Consider the following 20,205-nt stretch of genomic DNA (forward strand, 5'->3'; position numbering starts at 1 on the left):
TTTCCTTCAGCGTGGTACATTATGCTGTAAACTTCAACAGCGCCCCCTACAGTCACAGTAAATGGTAGTACCAGATTATGGAGTGACACCGGTTCAGACACTACGATACTTTTAATGGACCACCTTCTTCTGGTTAGCCCTGTTCTGGTTGCTATAGATCAGGGGTGTCCAGTACATCGGTCGGTCGGAAAGGTTCTGAGTCGATCTCAGCAGGTGACAATCTGAACGCCACCAGGAAGCTGAGAGCAGCACTTCCTCTTCTGACGGGCTTATCAAAAATATTCACTAAGATCCTAAACGTTTGTAGCTTCATTAAAAAAGAATAATTATAAAAAGATCAACAAAATGTGTTAAAATTAATAATCTCAGTAATTATTGTTTTAACAAGGTGTTGCGCAATTCAGTGCGTTTCGGTTCCATTAACAGAAAAAGAAAAAAAAAAGCGACTCAAAGACTGAGAGCAGAGCAGGAGTTTAAATGAGCTGCTGGACCAGCGCTGTGTTCATGAGAGGATTATTAATAATCCAGAAATAAATATCAAGTCTGGAAACCTGATATGTAACGGACTGAATGTTGTGTTTTTAATGTAATCTCTGCTCGGCTTGCGGGCGCAGGCGGTTGCCACGGCAACAGGTGTGCTTAAACTACAAAGAGACAGAAAGTACAAAGGTGGGAGTGGTTTTGATTTGATCGTCTGTTCGGGTTGGTTTACCTTTGTTTACCTTTGTTTACCGTTGTTTACCTTTGTTTACCGTTGTTTACCTTTGTTTACCGTTGTTTACCTTTGTTTACCGTTGTTTACCGTTGTTTACCGTTGTTTACCGTTGTTTACCGTTGTTTACCTTTGTTTACCTTTGTTTACCGTTGTTTACCGTTGTTTACCGTTGTTTACCTTTGTTTACCTTTGTTTACCGTTGTTTACCTTTGTTTACCGTTGTTTACCGTTGTTTACCGTTGTTTACCGTTGTTTACCTTTGTTTACCTTTGTTTACCGTTGTTTACCTTTGTTTACCGTTGTTTACCTTTGTTTACCGTTGTTTACCGTTGTTTACCGTTGTTTACCGTTGCTGTGGCTCATCAGTCACACCCGCTGTAGTTTCTGAACATTCAATAAACGACAAACTTGGACTAATGACCTCGTTCTTTGTGAGTCTATGTCACAACGTCAAATAGGACAAATATATTTCATTAAGTTTTAATAAATTCTACCGCGATAATTATGTGAAATTAAATTAATTATATCCTGACTTCAGAAGATTTGCCTTTAGCTTTTCTGGGCTCTTGGTTAGTTTCTCATATTTCAGTCATCAAACCAAAGTTCAGATCCACCATGACTGACTGACCTGCTGGTCTGAAACCAGCTTCTGACTGAGAAACCAGTAACCTGCTCCCAGTGTCAGAATCTCACTGAGGAAGAAACTGGATCAGGTTTTCTGTCACTTTATTATTTCTGCTATAACTGATGCATATTCGCATACAAAATAAGTCAATAGAGTTTAATTTGTAATTTTTATGACTTTGTGTCATGAAGTAGATCTCAGGCGGCTGGTGAGAGAAAAAGTAGATCTTGCTCTCAAGAAGTTTGGGCAGGCCTGGTGTAGTGATTCCTGTCTCCATGGCGACAGGAATAATGGAAGAGAGCGCTAACGCCTCACATGATCGTAGCGCGGATTCTGCGGTCGTGGCTCTCCAGGCTGACTGTCCTCCTCCTTCCAGGCGTCCACACCTGTTTCGTGTGTAAGAAGCGCAGCGAAGACGTTCGCCGCTGCATGATCCCCGTCTGCGGGAAGTTTTACCATGGAGAGTGCATCGCTAACTACGCCGCGACCGCGCCGGTCAACCGAAGCTTCCGCTGCTCCATCCACGTCTGCCTCACCTGCTTCATCGCCAGCCCCGGCAGCTCATCCGTCTCCAAAGGTCAGCGGAGTAAAGGTCAGCAGGTCACGCCTGGCCCGCCGCCCCACTTTCATGGCGCCTGTTGCTCCGCAGGCCGTCTGGTGCGATGCGTTCGCTGCCCCGTTGCTTATCACGCCACCGACCTGTGCATGGCTGCCGGCAGTGTTGTGCTTTCCAACAACAGCATCATCTGCCCCAACCACTTCGCGCCACGTCGCGGCGTCAAGAACCACGAACACGTCAACGTCAGCTGGTGCTTCGTCTGCACCGAAGGTACGTCGTCTCTTTAAACTTTCAATGTTACCCCTTTTGGATCATTTCCATCCATCCATTCTCTAACACCTCGTCCCTTAATGGGGTCAGGAGGAGCTGCTGCCTCTCCAGCTAACGTTCTGGGCGAGAGGCGGGGTCACCTGGACAGGTCATAGGTCACCTGGACAGGTCACCTGGACAGGTGACCTATGACCTTTCTGTCACAGGGCAACGCAGAGACAGACAACCATGCACACACACACACACACACACACACACACCTAGGGAGAATTTAGACAGACCAATTAACCTGAAGTTAGTGAAGTTAGTTTCGAGTTGGATATTGGATTTTCCAATATCCGCCGAGCAAGCGGCATTTAGCTCAAGGTTGATCCGATTTATGAACGCTAATTTCGGCCAGCCGTTCTCCAGCTCCCTCCTCAAGCCTCGGAGGTTCACCTCCCTGCAGTCGTAACACAATAAAACCACCGGGATAAAGTTTGTTTTGGTCTGTGGCCTGTAAAGATGGCACCGAGCGACTGGACCTAAACGCCCCACAACGTCTGACGCAGTGACGTTGGTTCCAAGGCTCTATTGGCCAATAGCAGACAGAAGGCAGCTCTCCTCATTAACATAACGATGCAGCAGAAAAACAACAAACGGAACAACAGCAAGCAGAAATACAGCGAGCAGAAAATAGAGAAGCAAAAAAGGCAAAGCAAAATAACTATTTTTCTTGACGGAAAGTCATGTGTAAGGAAAAGGAAAAACTAAATATATATTTATGCTTTTGTTTCTATATTTATTCTTTTATTTCTTACTATGTCGGTCCTGGCCCTCCATAGACAGCAGCTAGCAGCTGTAAAATGAAAAACATTAACAATCATCAGACTTAAAAACGTATCAGGTAAAATTACACATGAAACCCAGAATATGATTAAAGAAAACAAAACATAATTTCAAATAGTTTTATTGAACATTTACATATATATTATGTCAAATAAAAGATTTGTAATCTTTCAAAGGCACATAATTTAAATTGATGTTAGCATTTTAGCATTAGCTTCCGGTTAACACTGTATTGGTGTATCGCTTTAGCATCAGTGGAGATAATATTTATTAATTTATTTTTTAATGCCACTCGGAGATTATTTAGCAGGAGAGATGAAGCTAACAACCTCGTTTGTGGATCAGTCTGGAACAGTCTCGACCTTTGACCCCGCGGCGTGTCTCTGTCCGTCCGGCAGGAGGAAGCCTGCTGTGCTGCGAATCGTGTCCCGCTGCTTTTCACAGAGAGTGTCTGAACATGGAGCTGCCCAAAGGCAGCTGGTTCTGCAACGACTGCAAGGCGGGGAAGAAGCCGCGCTACCAGGACATCCTGTGGGTGAAGGTCGGCCGCTACAGGTCAGAACCGGCCCACCGCTCCCAGCGTCTGTCGGTTTAGCTTTATGTGGTTTTATGTATAAAGACTTTTACACATTTCTAAGCTTCAGCTTGTGTATTTTAAGTGATGCGCTCATTTTGGACCAGAAATGATGGCGTGTGTATTTGTGAAGGTTTTTATTTGCGATTGTTTTTTAGTTCTTTACTGCGACCTGCTCTGTGGGAAGAGCAGCCGTCTTGTGATCGGAAGGTTGTAGGTTCGATGCCAGCTTCCTCCTGCCACAAGGCACTGAACCCCAGACCGCCTACCGATCTGCCTGTCGGAGTATGAATGTGTGAGTGTGAATGGCTGAATGTGACTCTGGTGTGAAGCGCTTTGAGTGACTTCCTGGAAGATAAGTGTGTGAAAATACACACACTTTGCTTTCTGCTCCTTCGGTGGTGTTCTTTCTGGGTCTGTATTAACCGACTAAACAGTTGGCCATAATTCCAATAATTGATTATCAAGATTATTTCAATCAACCGTTTCAGTCTTTTTCTGTCCACTCAGTTTTTCTTCTGCTGTTAAAAACCTTCTTCTGTTTTTTTGCAGGCAGGTCTGATATTTATTTCCAAACTGAGCTGAAGCCATGAAATGTCTCCTCTGCTGTTGATTGAAGCTTTGTATTGTTATACACAGCTCCCTTGTTCCTACATCAGGGGTTTGATTGTCTGTAACTGAGCAGAAAAGCTGAAACTAAACGATGAAGCGAACGCGTGCTTTGCTCTCTGACCCGAGGTGGTGGCCAGCGGAGGTCAGCCATCCCAAAACCATCCCAGAAAACATCCAGCGCATGCGGCACGACGTGGGCGAGTTCCCCGTTCACTTCTTCGGCTCCAACGATTACCTGTGGACCTACCAGGCCCGCGTCTTCCCCTACATGGACGTCGATGCAAACAGCAAAGAGAGGATGGGCAAAGGTGTCGATGCAACTTACAAGAAAGGTGAGGATCATCAAATATTCAGGTTTTATGTTCGTTTAATAACATCTTCATGATGCTGAGTGTGATTTATTTCCGTTGTCAGCGCTGGAGGAGGCGGCTGTGCGATTTCGTGAGCTTCAGGCAGAAAAGGAGCTTCGGCAGCTTCAGGAGGACAGAAAGAACGACAGGAAGCCGCCGCCGTACAAACACATCAAGGTCTGAAAACCTGCCAGCGTTACGCAGGCTCACAATATGATGACGGAGTAAAAACACCAGCAGCTTCTGGAAATAACTTCATGTTTTTAGTGTTTAATGCGATGCTGATATTTCTCAATACTGAGGCTGAACTCCTCAGTATTACTGCTATGCTAGTCATTTAGCATGCTAACGCTAGGCTATTGCTCTTGTTTTTGCAATACGTTGCTGCTGTTAGCATACTGATGCTATGGTACTTTGTAGTATGCTAAGCTAATAGATTGTGATAAAATGAAAAATATTGCTTTATTTTATTTTGTGAACATTTTGAAATGAAAGATATGAGAAGAAAAAGAAAACAACAGATCTTTAAGTTTTGGAGCAGCAGAACCATGAAGTCACTGACAGATGATTTAAATCATTAATCACTGATTTAAATCACTGATTTAAATCACTGATTTAAATCAGTGATTTAAATCATTAATCAGTGATTTAAATCAGTGATTTAAATCATTAATCAGTGATTTAAATCATTAATCAGTGATTTAAATCAGTGATTTAAATCATTAATCAGTGATTTAAATCATTAATCAGTGATTTAAATCATTAAATCACTGATTTAAATCACTGATTAATGATTTAAATCAGTGATTTAAATCATTAATCAGTGATTTAAATCATTAAATCACTGATTTAAATCACTGATTAATGATTTAAATCACTGATTAATGATTTAAATCAGTGATTTAAATCATTAATCAGTGATTTAAATCAGTAATCGATTAGTTTTTAAGAGCTTCTGTAACTCTAAGCGTCGGCCTGTGCAGGTGAATCGTCCGATTGGGAAGGTTCAGATCCTGACTGCTGACCTGTCAGAAATCCCGCGCTGCAACTGCAAGGCGACAGACGAGAGTCCGTGTGGGAACGACTCTGAATGCATCAACCGCATGCTGCTGTACGAGTGCCACCCTCAGGTAGCGGAACCGCGTCTTTCCACTTTCCATGAATCATTTCATTTCTCTGAGTGGAATTTAGACCTGGTAAAAAGTGACAGGAGTAAGTTGGGGCTGCCCCTGTAGGTGTGTCCGGCTGGTGAGCGGTGCCTGAACCAGGCCTTCACCAAGCGCCAGTACAGCCAGGTGCAGATCTTCCGGACTCTGTCTCGCGGCTGGGGCCTTCGCTGCGTCCACGACATCAAGAAGGTGAGTCCAACCGAGCGCCGCCGTCACCAGGGACGTCGATAAATCTCCAGCTGGTTCTTTCTCAGGGTCAGTTTGTGACCGAATACGTCGGGGAGGTGATCGGCGAAGACGAGTGCAGGTCGAGGATCAGACACGCCCAGGAGAACGACATCTGCAACTTCTACATGTTAACTCTGGACAAGGTGCGTCACGCATCCATCAACAACAAACCTTAAACTCAAACAGAAACTTCAAGAAAATCTAACTAACGACACGCTGATCCAATTTCTGCAGCGCAGCCTGACAGGAAGTGACATGTCCCAAAGTAAAACACATCCTGTTTGGAGGAAAAATACAAACGAAAATCTTTTACTCAGGAAAAAAGCAAAGTTCAGGCTAGACAAGGACGAAACGTTTTCAACAGGGAATGCCGACCTTCCCTGTTTATGCAGCTTAACTCATTTTGTCCCTTCACTCCGTTATGATTCATTTCTAAGCAGTTATGAGACGAAACTTTGACCTGCACATTACCCAGCAGGTTGTTGCTAGGCAACCACAGAGGGAGGGCGTTAGTTGATACCACCAACCTAGCTTAGCCAACCGTGAGTCTCTCCTCTGCCTGCCTCTGGTTTCAGGACAGAATAATCGACGCCGGGCCGAAGGGCAACGAGGCTCGCTTCATGAACCACAGCTGCCAGCCCAACTGTGAGACGCAGAAGTGGACGGTCAGCGGAGACACGCGGGTGGGACTGTTCGCCCTGGTGGACATCGCTGCAGGTCACTGAACTTCCTGCTTAGGAAGGAAATGAAAACGTTCAAAGCCCCGGTGTAACGACCGTTCCTCCCTCAGGCACAGAGCTCACCTTCAACTACAACCTGGAGTGTCTGGGCAACGGTAAGACGGTTTGTAAATGCGGCTCCGCAAACTGCAGCGGCTTCCTGGGCGTGAGGCCAAAGGTGAGGCTCCCGGCCTGAGACCGGCTCCTTCCATGATACGGACAGAAACACACGCTGTTGTGACTTTTTTACACTTATGTTGTTCAGTATATTTGCATGATAAGTGACTGATTACAATTATATGTTAAGCATAATTTACATGATGATTATTATTATTATATTGAATATGATTGTATACAATTACAAAGGCGAAGTGAAATATATTTCAGTGTAAGACATGATTTATTTGAATAGAGGAAGTCTTTTATTTTGAAGAATGCTTAAGGATCTGTTACTGTTTAGTCACTATCTTGCTTTGTTGATTTTATTGCTTGGTTACGAGCAGTTGTTGTTGCTGTTGTTCTGTTTTTATCGGCTGAAGCCCTTTTTTTCCTCTTCAATAAATACTGAACAAAAGGGTTCAGTAAAGGAAATACGAGCCTCCGTCTTGTTTGAGAAGAAGCTTTACTCCGCTACATTTTGGTGCCGAAACCCGGGAATAAGAAATTTTTTGATTTTTTTGAACGAAGTGAAGCTAAGGCTCAGTTTAGCAGCCAACATGACGGAAGGACTGGAGCGGTTAAAGAGGAAACGGTCGACTATCCGAACAGCGACGACGAAGCTGTTAACTCGACTAGAAGATGAGGTGGGCAAAGAGAGTCCCGATATGGATAGACTGCGTGAGTTCCTGGCAGTTTTATCTTCTAAGGAGGAAATTTTATTGGATTTGGACAAGAGCATAGAAGATGAAACGTCAATTGAAGACTTGGACACTGAGATAACGAATTCACAGGATTACACGGACCGGATTCTCATTTGGAAGGTTCGCACCACCAACGTTATTGGATTGCAGGAGACCGCTACAGACACCCTGAGAGCGCATGTGAGTGACGTAAACAACGGCTCATTTTCATCACAATCCAAACAGACGGTTAAACTGCCCAAACTAACGATAATCAAGTATGATGGAGAAATAAGCCAATGGCAGGAATTCTGGTCACAGTATGAATCAGCCATTCACAGAAATGATGGACTAAGTAAGACAGACAAGTTCACTTACCTGAGATCTTACCTAAGTGGAGCAGCTGCTCGTACTATTGCAGGACTGACAATGACAGATGTCAACTATGATGCTGCAATAGAGTTACTCCAGAATCGTTTTGGAAGGAAGGATATTGTGATAAGTGCTCATATGTCTAAATTGCTGAACTTGACACCTGTGAGAAGATCATCTGATGTTGCAGCTTTGAGGCACCTTTATGATGAATGTGAGATCCAGATACGCAGCTTGGAGTCTCTTGGAGTGCAAAGTGATACTTACGGCTGTCTCCTATGTCCAGTGTTGCTACAGCTTATTCCAGAAGACATAGCACTTGCTTATACACGGCAACAAAACTCAACTAACGAATGGAAAGTCCCAGAATTGATTCAGTTTCTGCAAAATGAAGTGCAAAGCAGAGAACGGGCGCTTCTGCTGACCAGACCAGGCCACACATTGAAGAGCCCGAGCCCACAACACAAGCATGTGGGTAAGCCATCCTATGCCTGTGATCAACCTAGAAAGTGGAGCATTCCATCAGCGACTGCTTTGCACACAGCCAGCGTCGTGCCACAAACCTGTGTGTTTTGTGACGGTAATGACCACAAACCAGAGAACTGTCCTGGTTTTACAATAAGTGCACGCAGGGAGAAACTGAAAAGGCTTGGACGGTGTTTTGTCTGCCTGGGCCCGAAACATATTGCGAAATACTGCAGAGTGAAGATTTTGTGCAGACAGTGCAATCGAAAACACCACTTGTCAGTTTGTGAACAATCTGAAGCTAAACCAGAAGTCGACAGTACAAGTAATAGTGGAAATGCAGAAGCTGTGTTGTCTTCGTTGACCAGCCCAGTCAAAGTGGAGACAAATACTCAGAACACAGTATTGCTCCAAACGGTTAAGGCATGGGCTGTAGGACCAAAAGAAAAAAGAATATCTCGCTGTCTGTTAGATGGAGGTAGCCAGCGTAGTTTTGTGCACAGAGACATTGTCCGAGCCCTAGGACTGCAAGTTGTGAGGCAAGAGACACTAAACCTCCATGTTTTTGGTTCCACCAGTCCTGTAGTGGAAAAACGCAACATAGTGAGAGTTCAACTTGAAAATGTGTGGAACGCTGAACGGAAAATCGAAATAGATGCTGTAGAGACCCCCGAGGTGTGCACCGCTGTAATAAAGGTACCAACTGAGCCCATTCAAGCAGAGATTAAGAAAAGAGGACTGCAGCTTGGAGACTTTCCACTAGAGGGTGCTAATGAACAAGAGTTGCAGATGTTAATTGGAGCAGATTACTACTGGCAGGCTGTTACTGGAAAGGTCCAAAGGGTTACAGATTCATTAGTGGCAGTTGAAACCCTCTTTGGATGGGCTTTACAGGGACCAGTGACTACCTCCAGTGTTACAGACACCACGTGTATGCACATTAGTTTGAACGAAGACACCCAGCTGTCCAATCAGTTGCATGCATTCTGGGAGGTGGAGTCCCTGGGTATTGTAAATAAACAGTCAGAAAACCCAGAGGACTCAGAAATTATGCAACGTTTTGAACAAACAACAACATTTGAAGACGGAAGGTACCAAGTTGAGTTACCCTGGCAATGTGACAAAGACCAGCTTCCAGACAACTTCAGGGTAGCGAAGAAACGCTTTGAGAATCTAACGAGAAAGCTGAAGACTGATGTAAATTTATTTGCCAGATACAACGATGTAATAGAAGACTATCTTCAAAATGGTATCTGTGAGGAGGTTGCAGATGGAAAACCAGAAATGAATCAACAGACTGTGAAATATTACATGCCTCATCATGCTGTAATAAGAGAAGAAAAGGCCACTACCAAACTTAGAGTGGTATTTGATGCATCCTCACATGAGACAAACAGTCCATCCCTCAACGATTGTCTGTACACTGGACCTAACCTGAACCCAAACCTGCTAGATGTGCTCATAAAGTTCAGATTGCACAAGATAGCATTTACTGCTGATATAACTAAGGCCTTTCTTCAAATCTCACTAGCAGAAAAGGACAGAGATGCTGTCAGGTTCTTGTGGATGCACAGACCTTTAGCTAAGGACTGGAAAAATGAGGTGCGTGTCTTAAGGATGAAAAGAGTTGTTTTTGGAGTAACTCCCAGCCCATTCTTGCTTGCTGCCACTATCAGAAAACATCTCAAACAATTTGAAAGAAAACAGCCAAAGGCAGTACAGGCTCTCAGAGACTCTATGTATGTAGATGACTTTATTTCAAGCTCACCTACTGTGCAGGATGCTCTTCACATAACAACTGCAGCAAAGCACATTCTCTCTCAGGCAAGCATGAACCTCTGCAAATGGGTTACCAACTCACCTGATCTGAAAGCCATGTGGAAAGAAAATGGAGTAGAGCTCACTGGTGATACAGAGTCCAGTGGAAATGTGCTTAAAGTACTTGGACTGGTTTGGAGACCGGAACACGATGATTTTGTGTTTGATCAAAAGGGGTTAATGGACATTTTGAAAGACAGAGAAAATACAAAAAGAAGTGTACTAAGAACATCAGCCCGTATATTCGACCCTATTGGATTTCTTACTCCTTTTACAGTCCGAGTAAAGTGCCTGTTCCAAGAGATGTGGGAAAAGGGACTGAGTTGGGATGAACCATTACCTACTGACTTAGAAGAGAAGTGGGAGCAATGGTGTCTGGAGTTACCACTGTTACACCTGGTGTCTATTCCCAGGTGGTACCACACTGAGATTAACAAAGAGTCACACACTGTAAAGTTGCATGTCTACTGTGATGCAAGTGAAAAGGCTTACGGTGCCGTGGCATATCTTCAAGGACAAAACAACCAAGAAGAGACTATTAACAGTTTTGTGGCCTCCAAGTCACGAGTAGCACCATTAAAGAAAATGACATTACCTCGCTTGGAGCTCATGGGTGCACTTATTGGAGCAAGATTAGGACACAGCCTCCTTAAGCCATTGAACATGGAGAAAAACCAGCTCAACATGTGGACGGACTCTATGATCACGCTTCACTGGATCCGCAGCTCATCACGTCGATGGAAACCATTTGTGAGCAACAGAGTGGCAGAAATACAAGGGCTCACAAATCCAGAACTCTGGTCCCACTGTGCTGGCAAAATGAACCCTGCCGACCTTCTTACGCGGGGTTACCATGCTCGGAGCCTTATTAAGAGCCAGCTGTGGTGGAAGGGACCCACTTCACTGTCTACGGATGAGAAGGAACTGAACATTTGTAGTGACTATGTAGTGGATGAAGTGAATGCAGAGCTGAGGTCTGGGTATGAGACTGTCGTGCAGTTCACTGGCACTGAGCAAACTGAACCTCTGTTAAACTTAGAAAGGTACAGCAAGCTTAAGACCATGTTAAGAATCACTGCATGGGTAAAGCGGTTTGTTAATAACACAAGATCTTATCTGAAGGTTCAGGGAGAGATAAGTACAGAAGAACTTGGTGCAGCTGAAATGTACTGGATTAAGTCAACACAAGAGAGTTGTTTCAGTTCTGAAATATTGCAGTTAAGGTCAAACAAAAATGTGAAGGTAGATTCTAAAATCAAAGATTTGAAACCATTCTTAGATGAAAATGGTCTAATAAGTGTTGGGGGAAGGCTGCAGAATTCAGATCTTAGTTTCAGAGAACAACACCCTTGGATACTACCGACAAATCACAAGTATTCTGAACTATTAGTTCAGTCATGTCACGAAAGAGTGATGCATTCTGGTGTAAGAGACACATTAACTCAAGTTAGAGAACAATATTGGATTTTGAGAGGCAGACAGCTTGTAAGAAACATTGTTTCAAAATGTTACATCTGCAAAAAACTAAAGGTTAAGGCAGCACAACAGATTACTGCTCCCTTACCTCGAGACAGAGTAACAGAATCACCTCCCTTTGAAGTTACTGGTGTAGATTTTGCTGGACCCTTATATGTTAAAACTAAGGACGGGTCTGTAAAATCATATATAGCACTGTTTACATGTGCAGTGACAAGAGCAGTACACTTAGAGTTGGTCTCAGATCAGACTACAGAGAATTTCTTATTGGCCTTAAAGAGATTCATTGCAAGACGAGGTCTTTGTAGGGTCATTTACTCTGACAATGCTAGAACATTCAAAAGGGCTGACAAGGATTTAAAGGAGTTATGGCAAAACATCTTAGGATCGACACTCACAGAGTTTTTCACTGACAAGGGAATCACGTGGAAGTTTATCGCTGAGCGAGCAGCTTGGTGGGGGGGATTCTGGGAAAGGCTTGTGAGATCTGTAAAAACATGCTTAAGAAAGGTACTGGGGAAAGCATCTTTGAGCTTTGAGGAGCTCACAACTGTTCTTACTGAAGTTGAGGCAGTGTTGAACTCCAGGCCTCTGTCCTATGTAACTAGTGATGCATTAGAGCCCCAGCCACTTACCCAATCTCATTTCTTAGTTGGTAAACGCTTAACTTCCTTGCCACCAAAGATTATTCCATCACCTCACCTAAATCAGGTTCTCACTGCAAATCGCGAACAGCTAGGTAGAAGGTGGAAATACCAACAGAAACTTTTGATAGGCTTTTGCAAACGCTGGCGCAGAGATTATTTGATGGACTTAAAATCAGCCCACAGGGTGAACAGTCCTACTCCAACACTACTTAAAGTAGGAGATGTAGTTCTTTTGGGGGAGGACAATACACCCAGACAGACATGGAAAATGGGTAGAATTGTAGAGGTCTTCCCAGGCAGGGATGGTCTCATACGTTCATGCAATGTTCGTACTTCGACTGGTGGCTTGTTACGCAGGCCTATTCAGTTATTGTACCCTTTAGAAGTATCTTAAATGAAAGGTAAATCCTACACAGATGAACAGTTGTTCATCGGGTGGGAGGATGTTGTGACTTTTTTACACTTATGTTGTTCAGTATATTTGCATGATAAGTGACTGATTACAATTATATGTTAAGCATAATTTACATGATGATTATTATTATTATATTGAATATGATTGTATACAATTACAAAGGCGAAGTGAAATATATTTCAGTGTAAGACATGATTTATTTGAATAGAGGAAGTCTTTTATTTTGAAGAATGCTTAAGGATCTGTTACTGTTTAGTCACTATCTTGCTTTGTTGATTTTATTGCTTGGTTACGAGCAGTTGTTGTTGCTGTTGTTCTGTTTTTATCGGCTGACGCCGTTTTTTTCCTCTTCAATAAATACTGAACAGAAAGGTTCAGTAAAAGAAATACGAGCCTCCGTCTTGTTTGAGAAGAAGCTTTACTCCGTAACACACGCTAACCCGACGCTGTCCAAACAGAACAACCCTCCATCCGACGACAAGGGCCGCAAGCTGAGGAGGCGGGGCCACGGCCGGAAGAAGAAGAAGGCGCTGCCGACCAAAGAGAGGGAGGACGAGTGCTTCAGCTGCGGAGACGGAGGACAGATGGTGTCCTGCAAGAAGCCAGGATGTCCCAAAGTCTACCATGCAGACTGCCTGAACCTCACCAAGAGGCCCGCAGGTCAGACACCTTCAGGACTGGGGGCCAAGTCGAGGCCCGCAGGCCAAATCTGGCACGCCCTAGATATTTATGTGGCCTTCAAGACTCAAGATGGCCACATAAATACAGGTGACCTGGGCTACAAAATATTCATTACAGTTTAAGCACAAAATCATTAAGTCCTATTAACTGTAAGAGAAGAGTACTTTCTGTTCCAAATGACTTTAAGAGTTTATTAATAAAACTGATTAAAGATGATTTCCCTCCTTCAGTCCGGTCGACCCGGTTCTACTGGAACCAGAACTCCATCATCTGCTCCACCTCCAGCTGCTGTGGTTCTGAGTAAAACCAACCTGTTCCCCTCCTGGCCTGTGGGGGCGCTGCACCAAGAACCACTGAAGGAAACGACACAAAAACCTCTGAAGACACTGAGAGCAACTTCCTTCTTCACCAGATGGAAACAAGATGGAGGATTTTAGCGGTTGGAGGATTTCTCTTTAGGCTAAAGACCAGGAGACCAAAGACTAAAGAGAAATCCTCCAACCGGAACCACAGCAGCTGGAGGTGGAGCAGATGATGGAGTTCTGGGTCCAGTAGAACCGGGTTGACCGGACTGAAGGAGGGAAACATCCTTCATGTTTTCCTGGATTGTTGCCTGTATGTCTGTTTGGTTGAAGGTCGTTGGGAGTGTCCTTGGCATCAGTGTGACGTCTGTGGGAAGGAGGCGGCGTCGTTCTGTGAGATGTGTCCCAGCTCCTACTGCCCTCAGCACCGTGACGGCCTGCTCTTCATCTCCAAGCTGGACGGGAAGCTCTGCTGCAGCGAACACGACCCCTGTGGGCCGGAGCCACTGGAGCCGGGGGAGATCCGGGAGTACCGGCCTGACCCTGGGGCCCTGACCTCTGGGGCCCTGACCTGTGGGCTGGGCATGGCCGTCATCCCTGCCGGTCATCTCAGCCGGACCGGTGGCGGCGGGAACACGAAGGAGGCTGGCGGTGGTGGCGGTCCAGAGCCATTCCCTTCGTTTTCCATCCCGGTGCCCATCACCATCCCAGTTGCTAATGGCAACACCTCGCCGCCTTCTAGCAGCCCACACAGATTCGACCTGCCGCACTACTCACCCATCTCCTCGTACGAAGAGGAGCGCGACGTCCTGGAGGAGGAGCTGGCTGAGGAGGAGGAGGAAGAGGAGGAGGAGGAAGTAATTAGAAATAAGTGGGACCCCCAGGAGGAAGATGATGAAGACGAGGGACTGGAATACCTGGAGCTCAAAGATGAAGATGAAGATGATGACAATGACGATTGATACGCAGAATTATTTTGATAACTGCACTGCAAAAACACAAAATCAGGTTTTTTTTGTCCAGAGCAAATATCCGAGTTTATTTGAAATCAATCAAATGTTCTCTGTGCAGCATGTCAGCAGCAGGCTTTTCAAAGACTTTACATCACAAACACAGAAACACAAAGTCATGCAGCAGAGAATCAACAATAAAACGTGACATTAAGTCGATGCCGTCGATAAATTGATCACGATTCTAATAAAACTAACCAGGAGTCTGGATTTAAAGGAAGTCAGTGTTTCTGCTGTTTCTCAGTTTTCTGGAAGTTTGTTCCAGATCTGTGGTGCATAGAAGCTGAATGCTGCTTCTCCTCGTTTGGTTCTGGTTCTGGATGCAGAGCAGAACCAGAACCAGAACCTGAGGGTCTGGCAGGTTGATTCAACAGCAGCAGATCTTTAATGGTTGTGGTGCTAAACTGTTCAGTGATTTATAGACTAACAGGATTTTACAGTCTGTTCTCTGAGCTACAGCTGTAGGACTGTGGATCTGGTGTTATGTCTTCGTCTTCCTGGTTCTAGTCAGAACAGCAGCAGCAGCTTCTGGATCAGCTGCAGCTGGAGGATCGATTTGGTGGTCAGACCTGTGAAGACGCTGCTGCAGGAAACAATGAGACCGAAGATAAACGCCTGGATGAGTTTCTCTAGATCTATAACTCTAGATCTGTAACTCTAGATCTATAACTCTAGATCTGTAACTCTAGATCTATTACTCTAGATCTGTAACTCTAGATCTATTACTCTAGATCGCTCCTCTTTAGGTCCGATAACATCACTTTTGTTTCTGTTCAGCTGGAGAAAGTTTTGTCTCATCCACACATTTATCTGTTCTAAGCATCTATTCAGTGACTGGATGGGGTCAAAGGTCACCTGGTGACATCATGATGTAGAGCTGTGTATCATAGTTATGGTAGCTAATCTTATTTCCTGTTATAACCTGAGCCAGTGGGAGCATGTAGATATTGAATAGGAGGGTCCTAGGATTGAACCTTGGGGTTCCCCACATGTGACCTTTGACCTCTGTGATGAGAGGTTTCCAGTTGAAACAGAAATCCCTGTTCTTTAGGTAAGATTCAAACCAGTTGAGCACTGGACCGGAGAGTCCGACCCAACTCTCCGGTCGGTTCAGTAACATGATCAACACTGCGGTCCAACAGAACCAGAACCAGCACTGTGGTTCTCCCACAGTCCATATTTATACGGATATCATTGAACACTTTGACTAGGCCAGTCTCCGTGCTGTGGCAACCATGGAAACCAGACTGGAAGGAGTCAAAGCGGTCGGTTATCGTTGGAAAGCTATTTAACTGCTGAAGCTTTTTCAATAACTTTGCTGATGACTGGGAGGTCGGAGGTCGGAGGTCGGCCTGTAGTGTGGTTTGATAACTTACAGGAAACGTTTCACCAGGATAAGGAGCTAAAGCTAATAATTCATTAATGTTGATAAAGACGCAGATTATTTCACTGTAACGTAAAAATATTTTGTTATAAGAGAAATAATCTGCTGGTGGAACCAGAACTGGGTTGCTAGGCAACAGGCCGGGCGTGGCTGGCATTGCTAGGCAACGGTGTGAAACCGTCTGACAGTGGAACAAGAAGTTTTGATCAATATTAAGGAATTATTTTTGTAAATAATTCCTTAATATTGGAATTATTTTATTTCTAACTAAAAATGACATTGAATTTATTTTTGTCTAATTTTCAGAATAATCAAATATTTCCACTAGAAACCAGACAAACGATTTAGTGTTTTTGCAGTGCAGAGCGAAGCAGCATTAAAGGATTTAATCGATTTTAGGAGAAACATTAAAATCATGGAAGCATAAATAAATTGAACCTATAAATAAAGAACTCAGAAGTATTAATACTATATAGATTTCTAAATAAAGTGACATTTATCCATCATCCTCAGTTTATTTATGAAGTGATAATAATCTCTGAACCTGAAACAGATTTCAGTCTTCAGGGGTCAGAGGTCACACAGTTTGACCTCCAGCTTTGGGACGTTTTGTTTCTGAACGTCTCGCCTCCAGATCCGTTTGGTTCCGGCCTCGATCGGGTCGGATCACCTGGACCTCCTGCTGCCGGAACGAACCTGGAACCTGGAACCGGGCCGGCGTCCGCTGGAGGATGAAACTCCACCACTTAGAAAATCAGATTGACTTTTTAATAATTTGTTTGTCAAACTGTATTTGATCATTTCATGCTAAAAATACGAATCCAAGGATCCAAGGACTTGAATTAAAGGAAATTTCATGTTAAACTCAGTGACAAAGTATTTAAACCTTTGAACTTTTATACATTTTGTCTTTTCACAACCACAAATTTCAGTGTATTTTCATTTAGAGCTAAACTAATAACCATTTCAGTTAACGATTCATTTTTTGATTATTTTAGCAATCAATTAATCGGTTAATATTTTTGATAAAATATCAAAAATATGCAAAAGATTCAAAAAACGATTCAGTCTGTGAGCTTTCATTCGTTTAATGAACGTTTGAATCTGCAGATAATCCTTCACATATCAACATGAGAAAAAGTGATCATCAATACAGAGAACAGACGATAATTGATTATTAACTGATTAATAATTGTATAGAAGAAGATGCCTGGGAGATTTTTAACAGAATCTGAAACATTTACAGGTGTTTTGTTTTTCATCTTAATGCAGAATTAATATTTTAATGTTAATCGTTTCATTGTGAATTATTTTCAAAATGCTTAACAACAATCTGAAAGGTGCGGCTTGCATTTGTATTCAGCCGTTATATTTCTTAGTTTGTTGTTTCCATTTGCTCTGATTAATGATTTATAATCTAACTGCTGTTCTCCACACCTTGACCTTTGACCTTTCTGCTGTTTTCAGATTCAAACTTGACATTTTAATAGAAACTGAAACTAAATGTTTTAACTCGTAACAATTCAACACTGCAAAAACACAAAATCTTACAAGTATAAACTAGGCTCAGTTTCTAGTGCAAATATCTTGAACTTGAAATATGAAAAAATAACTTTATATGTAACTTTTCAGCAAAATACAGGATCTTATTTTAATAAAATAAATCATTAATGTTGATTTTTTTAAATAAATTGTAGTTTCACTGGCAAAGTATTTGACTTTAAGCATTAATCCCACGTTAAAGTGAAATAATCTGTCAATGGAACTAGAACTGTTTCATCAATATTAAGGATTTATTTTATTAAAATAAGATCCTGTATTTTGCTGAAAAGTTCCTTTTTCGAGTTCAAGATATTTGCACTATAAACTGGACCAAAATACTCGGAAGATTTTGTGTTTTTGCAGTGAAGTTTCTATAGATGCTTATAGCAGTGGGTGCAACGTATCTGCTGTAGCTGTCTGTGTTGCAACTTCTCTGAGGAAACCTCTGACTAATGACTGTTGTTAAATAATCTGGATTGTTTGTTTCTCTTCCCTTAATAACAAAAGTTAATAAAAGACATGGAAGTTTGTGGTTGTAATGGGACAAAACGCTAAAAGGCCGGTGAATGCTTTGGCTAGGCTGCAGCACCAGGTGCTTTATGTCATTATTTAAGACGCACAAATGACCAGGAGGGAGAGCAACATGCTGTGCTTGTCCCTGACTGTTCAGTGGGATTGAAGCTGGGATTAAAGATGTGGGATTAACAGATTCTTCAAGCTTCATCTGATGTGTGTGTTGTCTCCCAACGCCTTCAAGTGTGTTTTGTCTGAGACGTTTTTAAAGATTGCTTTTGCATCTGTGAGTCGTATCTCTTTACAAATGCCTTTTTACAATTGGCCAACTGGTTCCGTTTCATTCCAGTGTAACTTTGACTTATTGAGCTCAACTGACCTGTTAAAATAAACTCCTGTATAAACATATAAAAAATAAAGTTATTACATTAAACTCGTTTGTCTGGGGTCTGTTATTGAGATATATATTTCAAACATAAAACTACACTGAACAAAAATATAAGCCCCGTGTCAAATGTCAGAGTTTTATGAACATTTGGGTTACGCAATATATAGATAAACTCAAACTATATTTTCAGTAATTACTGATCTTCATATCGGCATTGATATCGTGGTTCGGCCGTTTGTAGCGGATTGACAGTCATGATCGGGGTCAGGATGAGGAGTCTGATTCTGACTCAGTCGGCTTCCCGTAGCGGTTACAGACAGTCTGAGGTTTGATGCGTCTGTTGTTCAGACCGATCAGGGGTGTGTCGCTGGTCTGAGCCGATCCTCCGATGGACGAGCCGATGTGGCGATCTGGAGTCGGTCAGACGAGGATGAGGAGGATCTGCAGTCTGTTGGAAACCAGCTCTGAAACAGCCGGCGGTTCGATACCGGAGCTGCTGCTCTGCTGGACGTCCTGCATCCAACACGCCAACGGCTCCACAGAACATCTGAGGCTTTATGACTGGAGACATCATGTGACGTGTTGGGGCCTTTTATTGTCCAGTTGTTTTCACCCAGTGGACATGTCCCACAATGCACTGAGTAAAGAACTCACTGAGTGATGCTCACTGGACTAAACATTATACACAAACCAAGAGAAATATTAGTTTGGTACAATAAATTGTCAGCAAATGTTCATTCCGCGTTCGGGTCGTTTCCGATCTATTGGAAATGTCATTTTACACCAGGTGCTGCAGGGCTTGGCCGATGATGAACATCGACCCGAAGCCCCAACAAGTCAGCTGGAGAAAGGTTAAGATGTTCGCCTCGTTATATTCACGGACACGAAGGTGAGTTTTACTTTCACTTGGCTTATGCTAGTAGGCAATATTCTCGGACATTGTTCTTGTAAAAATGTGCTATTTAAGAATCTAAACATTCTAACGGACAATGTCTGTGCCTTATTTTCCTGTTAACGTGTGTTTATTGTCGTTAGTGTCAGAGACTGACGGGGAGGTTCCGGTTCTGAAGCCTGACGGAGCTCAACAAGCCTCATAGCTTGACAGTAGCGCAGCTCTGGTGTCAGAGATCTGGTTCCGCTGTTCAGGTTCAAAGTTGCTGCTTTTAGAAAAATATGACCGTGTTGCTTCATGTCTCCGTGTTATTTCATTTTATTACCTTTGCATGTTTCTTGTTCAGAGCTCAGATAGGACGGTGTTTACAGCAGGATGTACAGGCGGATCAGCCGCTCGGCTGTCTGGCTCTGGTCTGCTCTCTGGTTCCCATAAACTCTTTCAGGCTGAATACAGAAGTGACTCCATGGAAACAACTCAGGAGGCTCCTTTATTTACCATCCGTCTCCTCCGGTAGTTTTAGGCTGAAGAAGCTGATCCGGAGTGAAGTGAAGGCTGCAAACTTTGCTGTGCGACGTTAGCTTTAACTGGTAGCAACGGATATTTACAAGCCTCCATTTTCTTAATTCAGGATTGTTTGGAAATTAATGAAAGCTTAAAAGCCCATTATATATGACAACAATGTTCATAGTATTGCTTTTTTTTGCGTCTGAAATACGACTTAGACTAAGAAATACGACTTAGTCTTTTCTAGCTGTCATGGTAACTCAAAGCGGAAACAAGTGAGCCGCATTGGCTCATGCAGATGTGAC

General features: G+C 43.3%; 1 protein-coding gene across 3 annotated transcripts in view; it reads left to right on the forward strand.

The window, feature by feature from the left end:
* nsd1b (nuclear receptor binding SET domain protein 1b) overlaps positions 1-18,546 on the forward strand; it is a 42,771-nt gene extending 24,225 nt beyond the window's left edge. For 2 of the 3 annotated variants that reach the window (XM_088012211.1, XM_088012210.1), the window contains exons 13-23: positions 1,717-2,169; positions 3,396-3,552; positions 4,310-4,515; positions 4,598-4,710; positions 5,517-5,663; positions 5,769-5,891; positions 5,957-6,073; positions 6,506-6,647; positions 6,721-6,827; positions 13,140-13,341; positions 13,998-18,546. In XM_088012211.1, coding sequence (XP_087868337.1) covers positions 1,717-2,169; positions 3,396-3,552; positions 4,310-4,515; positions 4,598-4,710; positions 5,517-5,663; positions 5,769-5,891; positions 5,957-6,073; positions 6,506-6,647; positions 6,721-6,827; positions 13,140-13,341; positions 13,998-14,626 — 2,396 coding nt within the window. In that variant the 3' untranslated portion in view covers positions 14,627-18,546. The remainder of the gene's footprint in view (positions 1-1,716; positions 2,170-3,395; positions 3,553-4,309; positions 4,516-4,597; positions 4,711-5,516; positions 5,664-5,768; positions 5,892-5,956; positions 6,074-6,505; positions 6,648-6,720; positions 6,828-13,139; positions 13,342-13,997) is intronic. The other variant, XM_088012212.1, reaches the window with a different exon arrangement.
* The last annotated feature ends 1,659 nt before the right edge of the window (positions 18,547-20,205 follow it).

Source organism: Poecilia mexicana, unplaced genomic scaffold (genome assembly GCF_051168715.1).
Source record: "Poecilia mexicana isolate PSO_F unplaced genomic scaffold, ASM5116871v1 scaffold_14, whole genome shotgun sequence".
Classification (NCBI taxonomy): domain Eukaryota; kingdom Metazoa; phylum Chordata; class Actinopteri; order Cyprinodontiformes; family Poeciliidae; genus Poecilia; species Poecilia mexicana.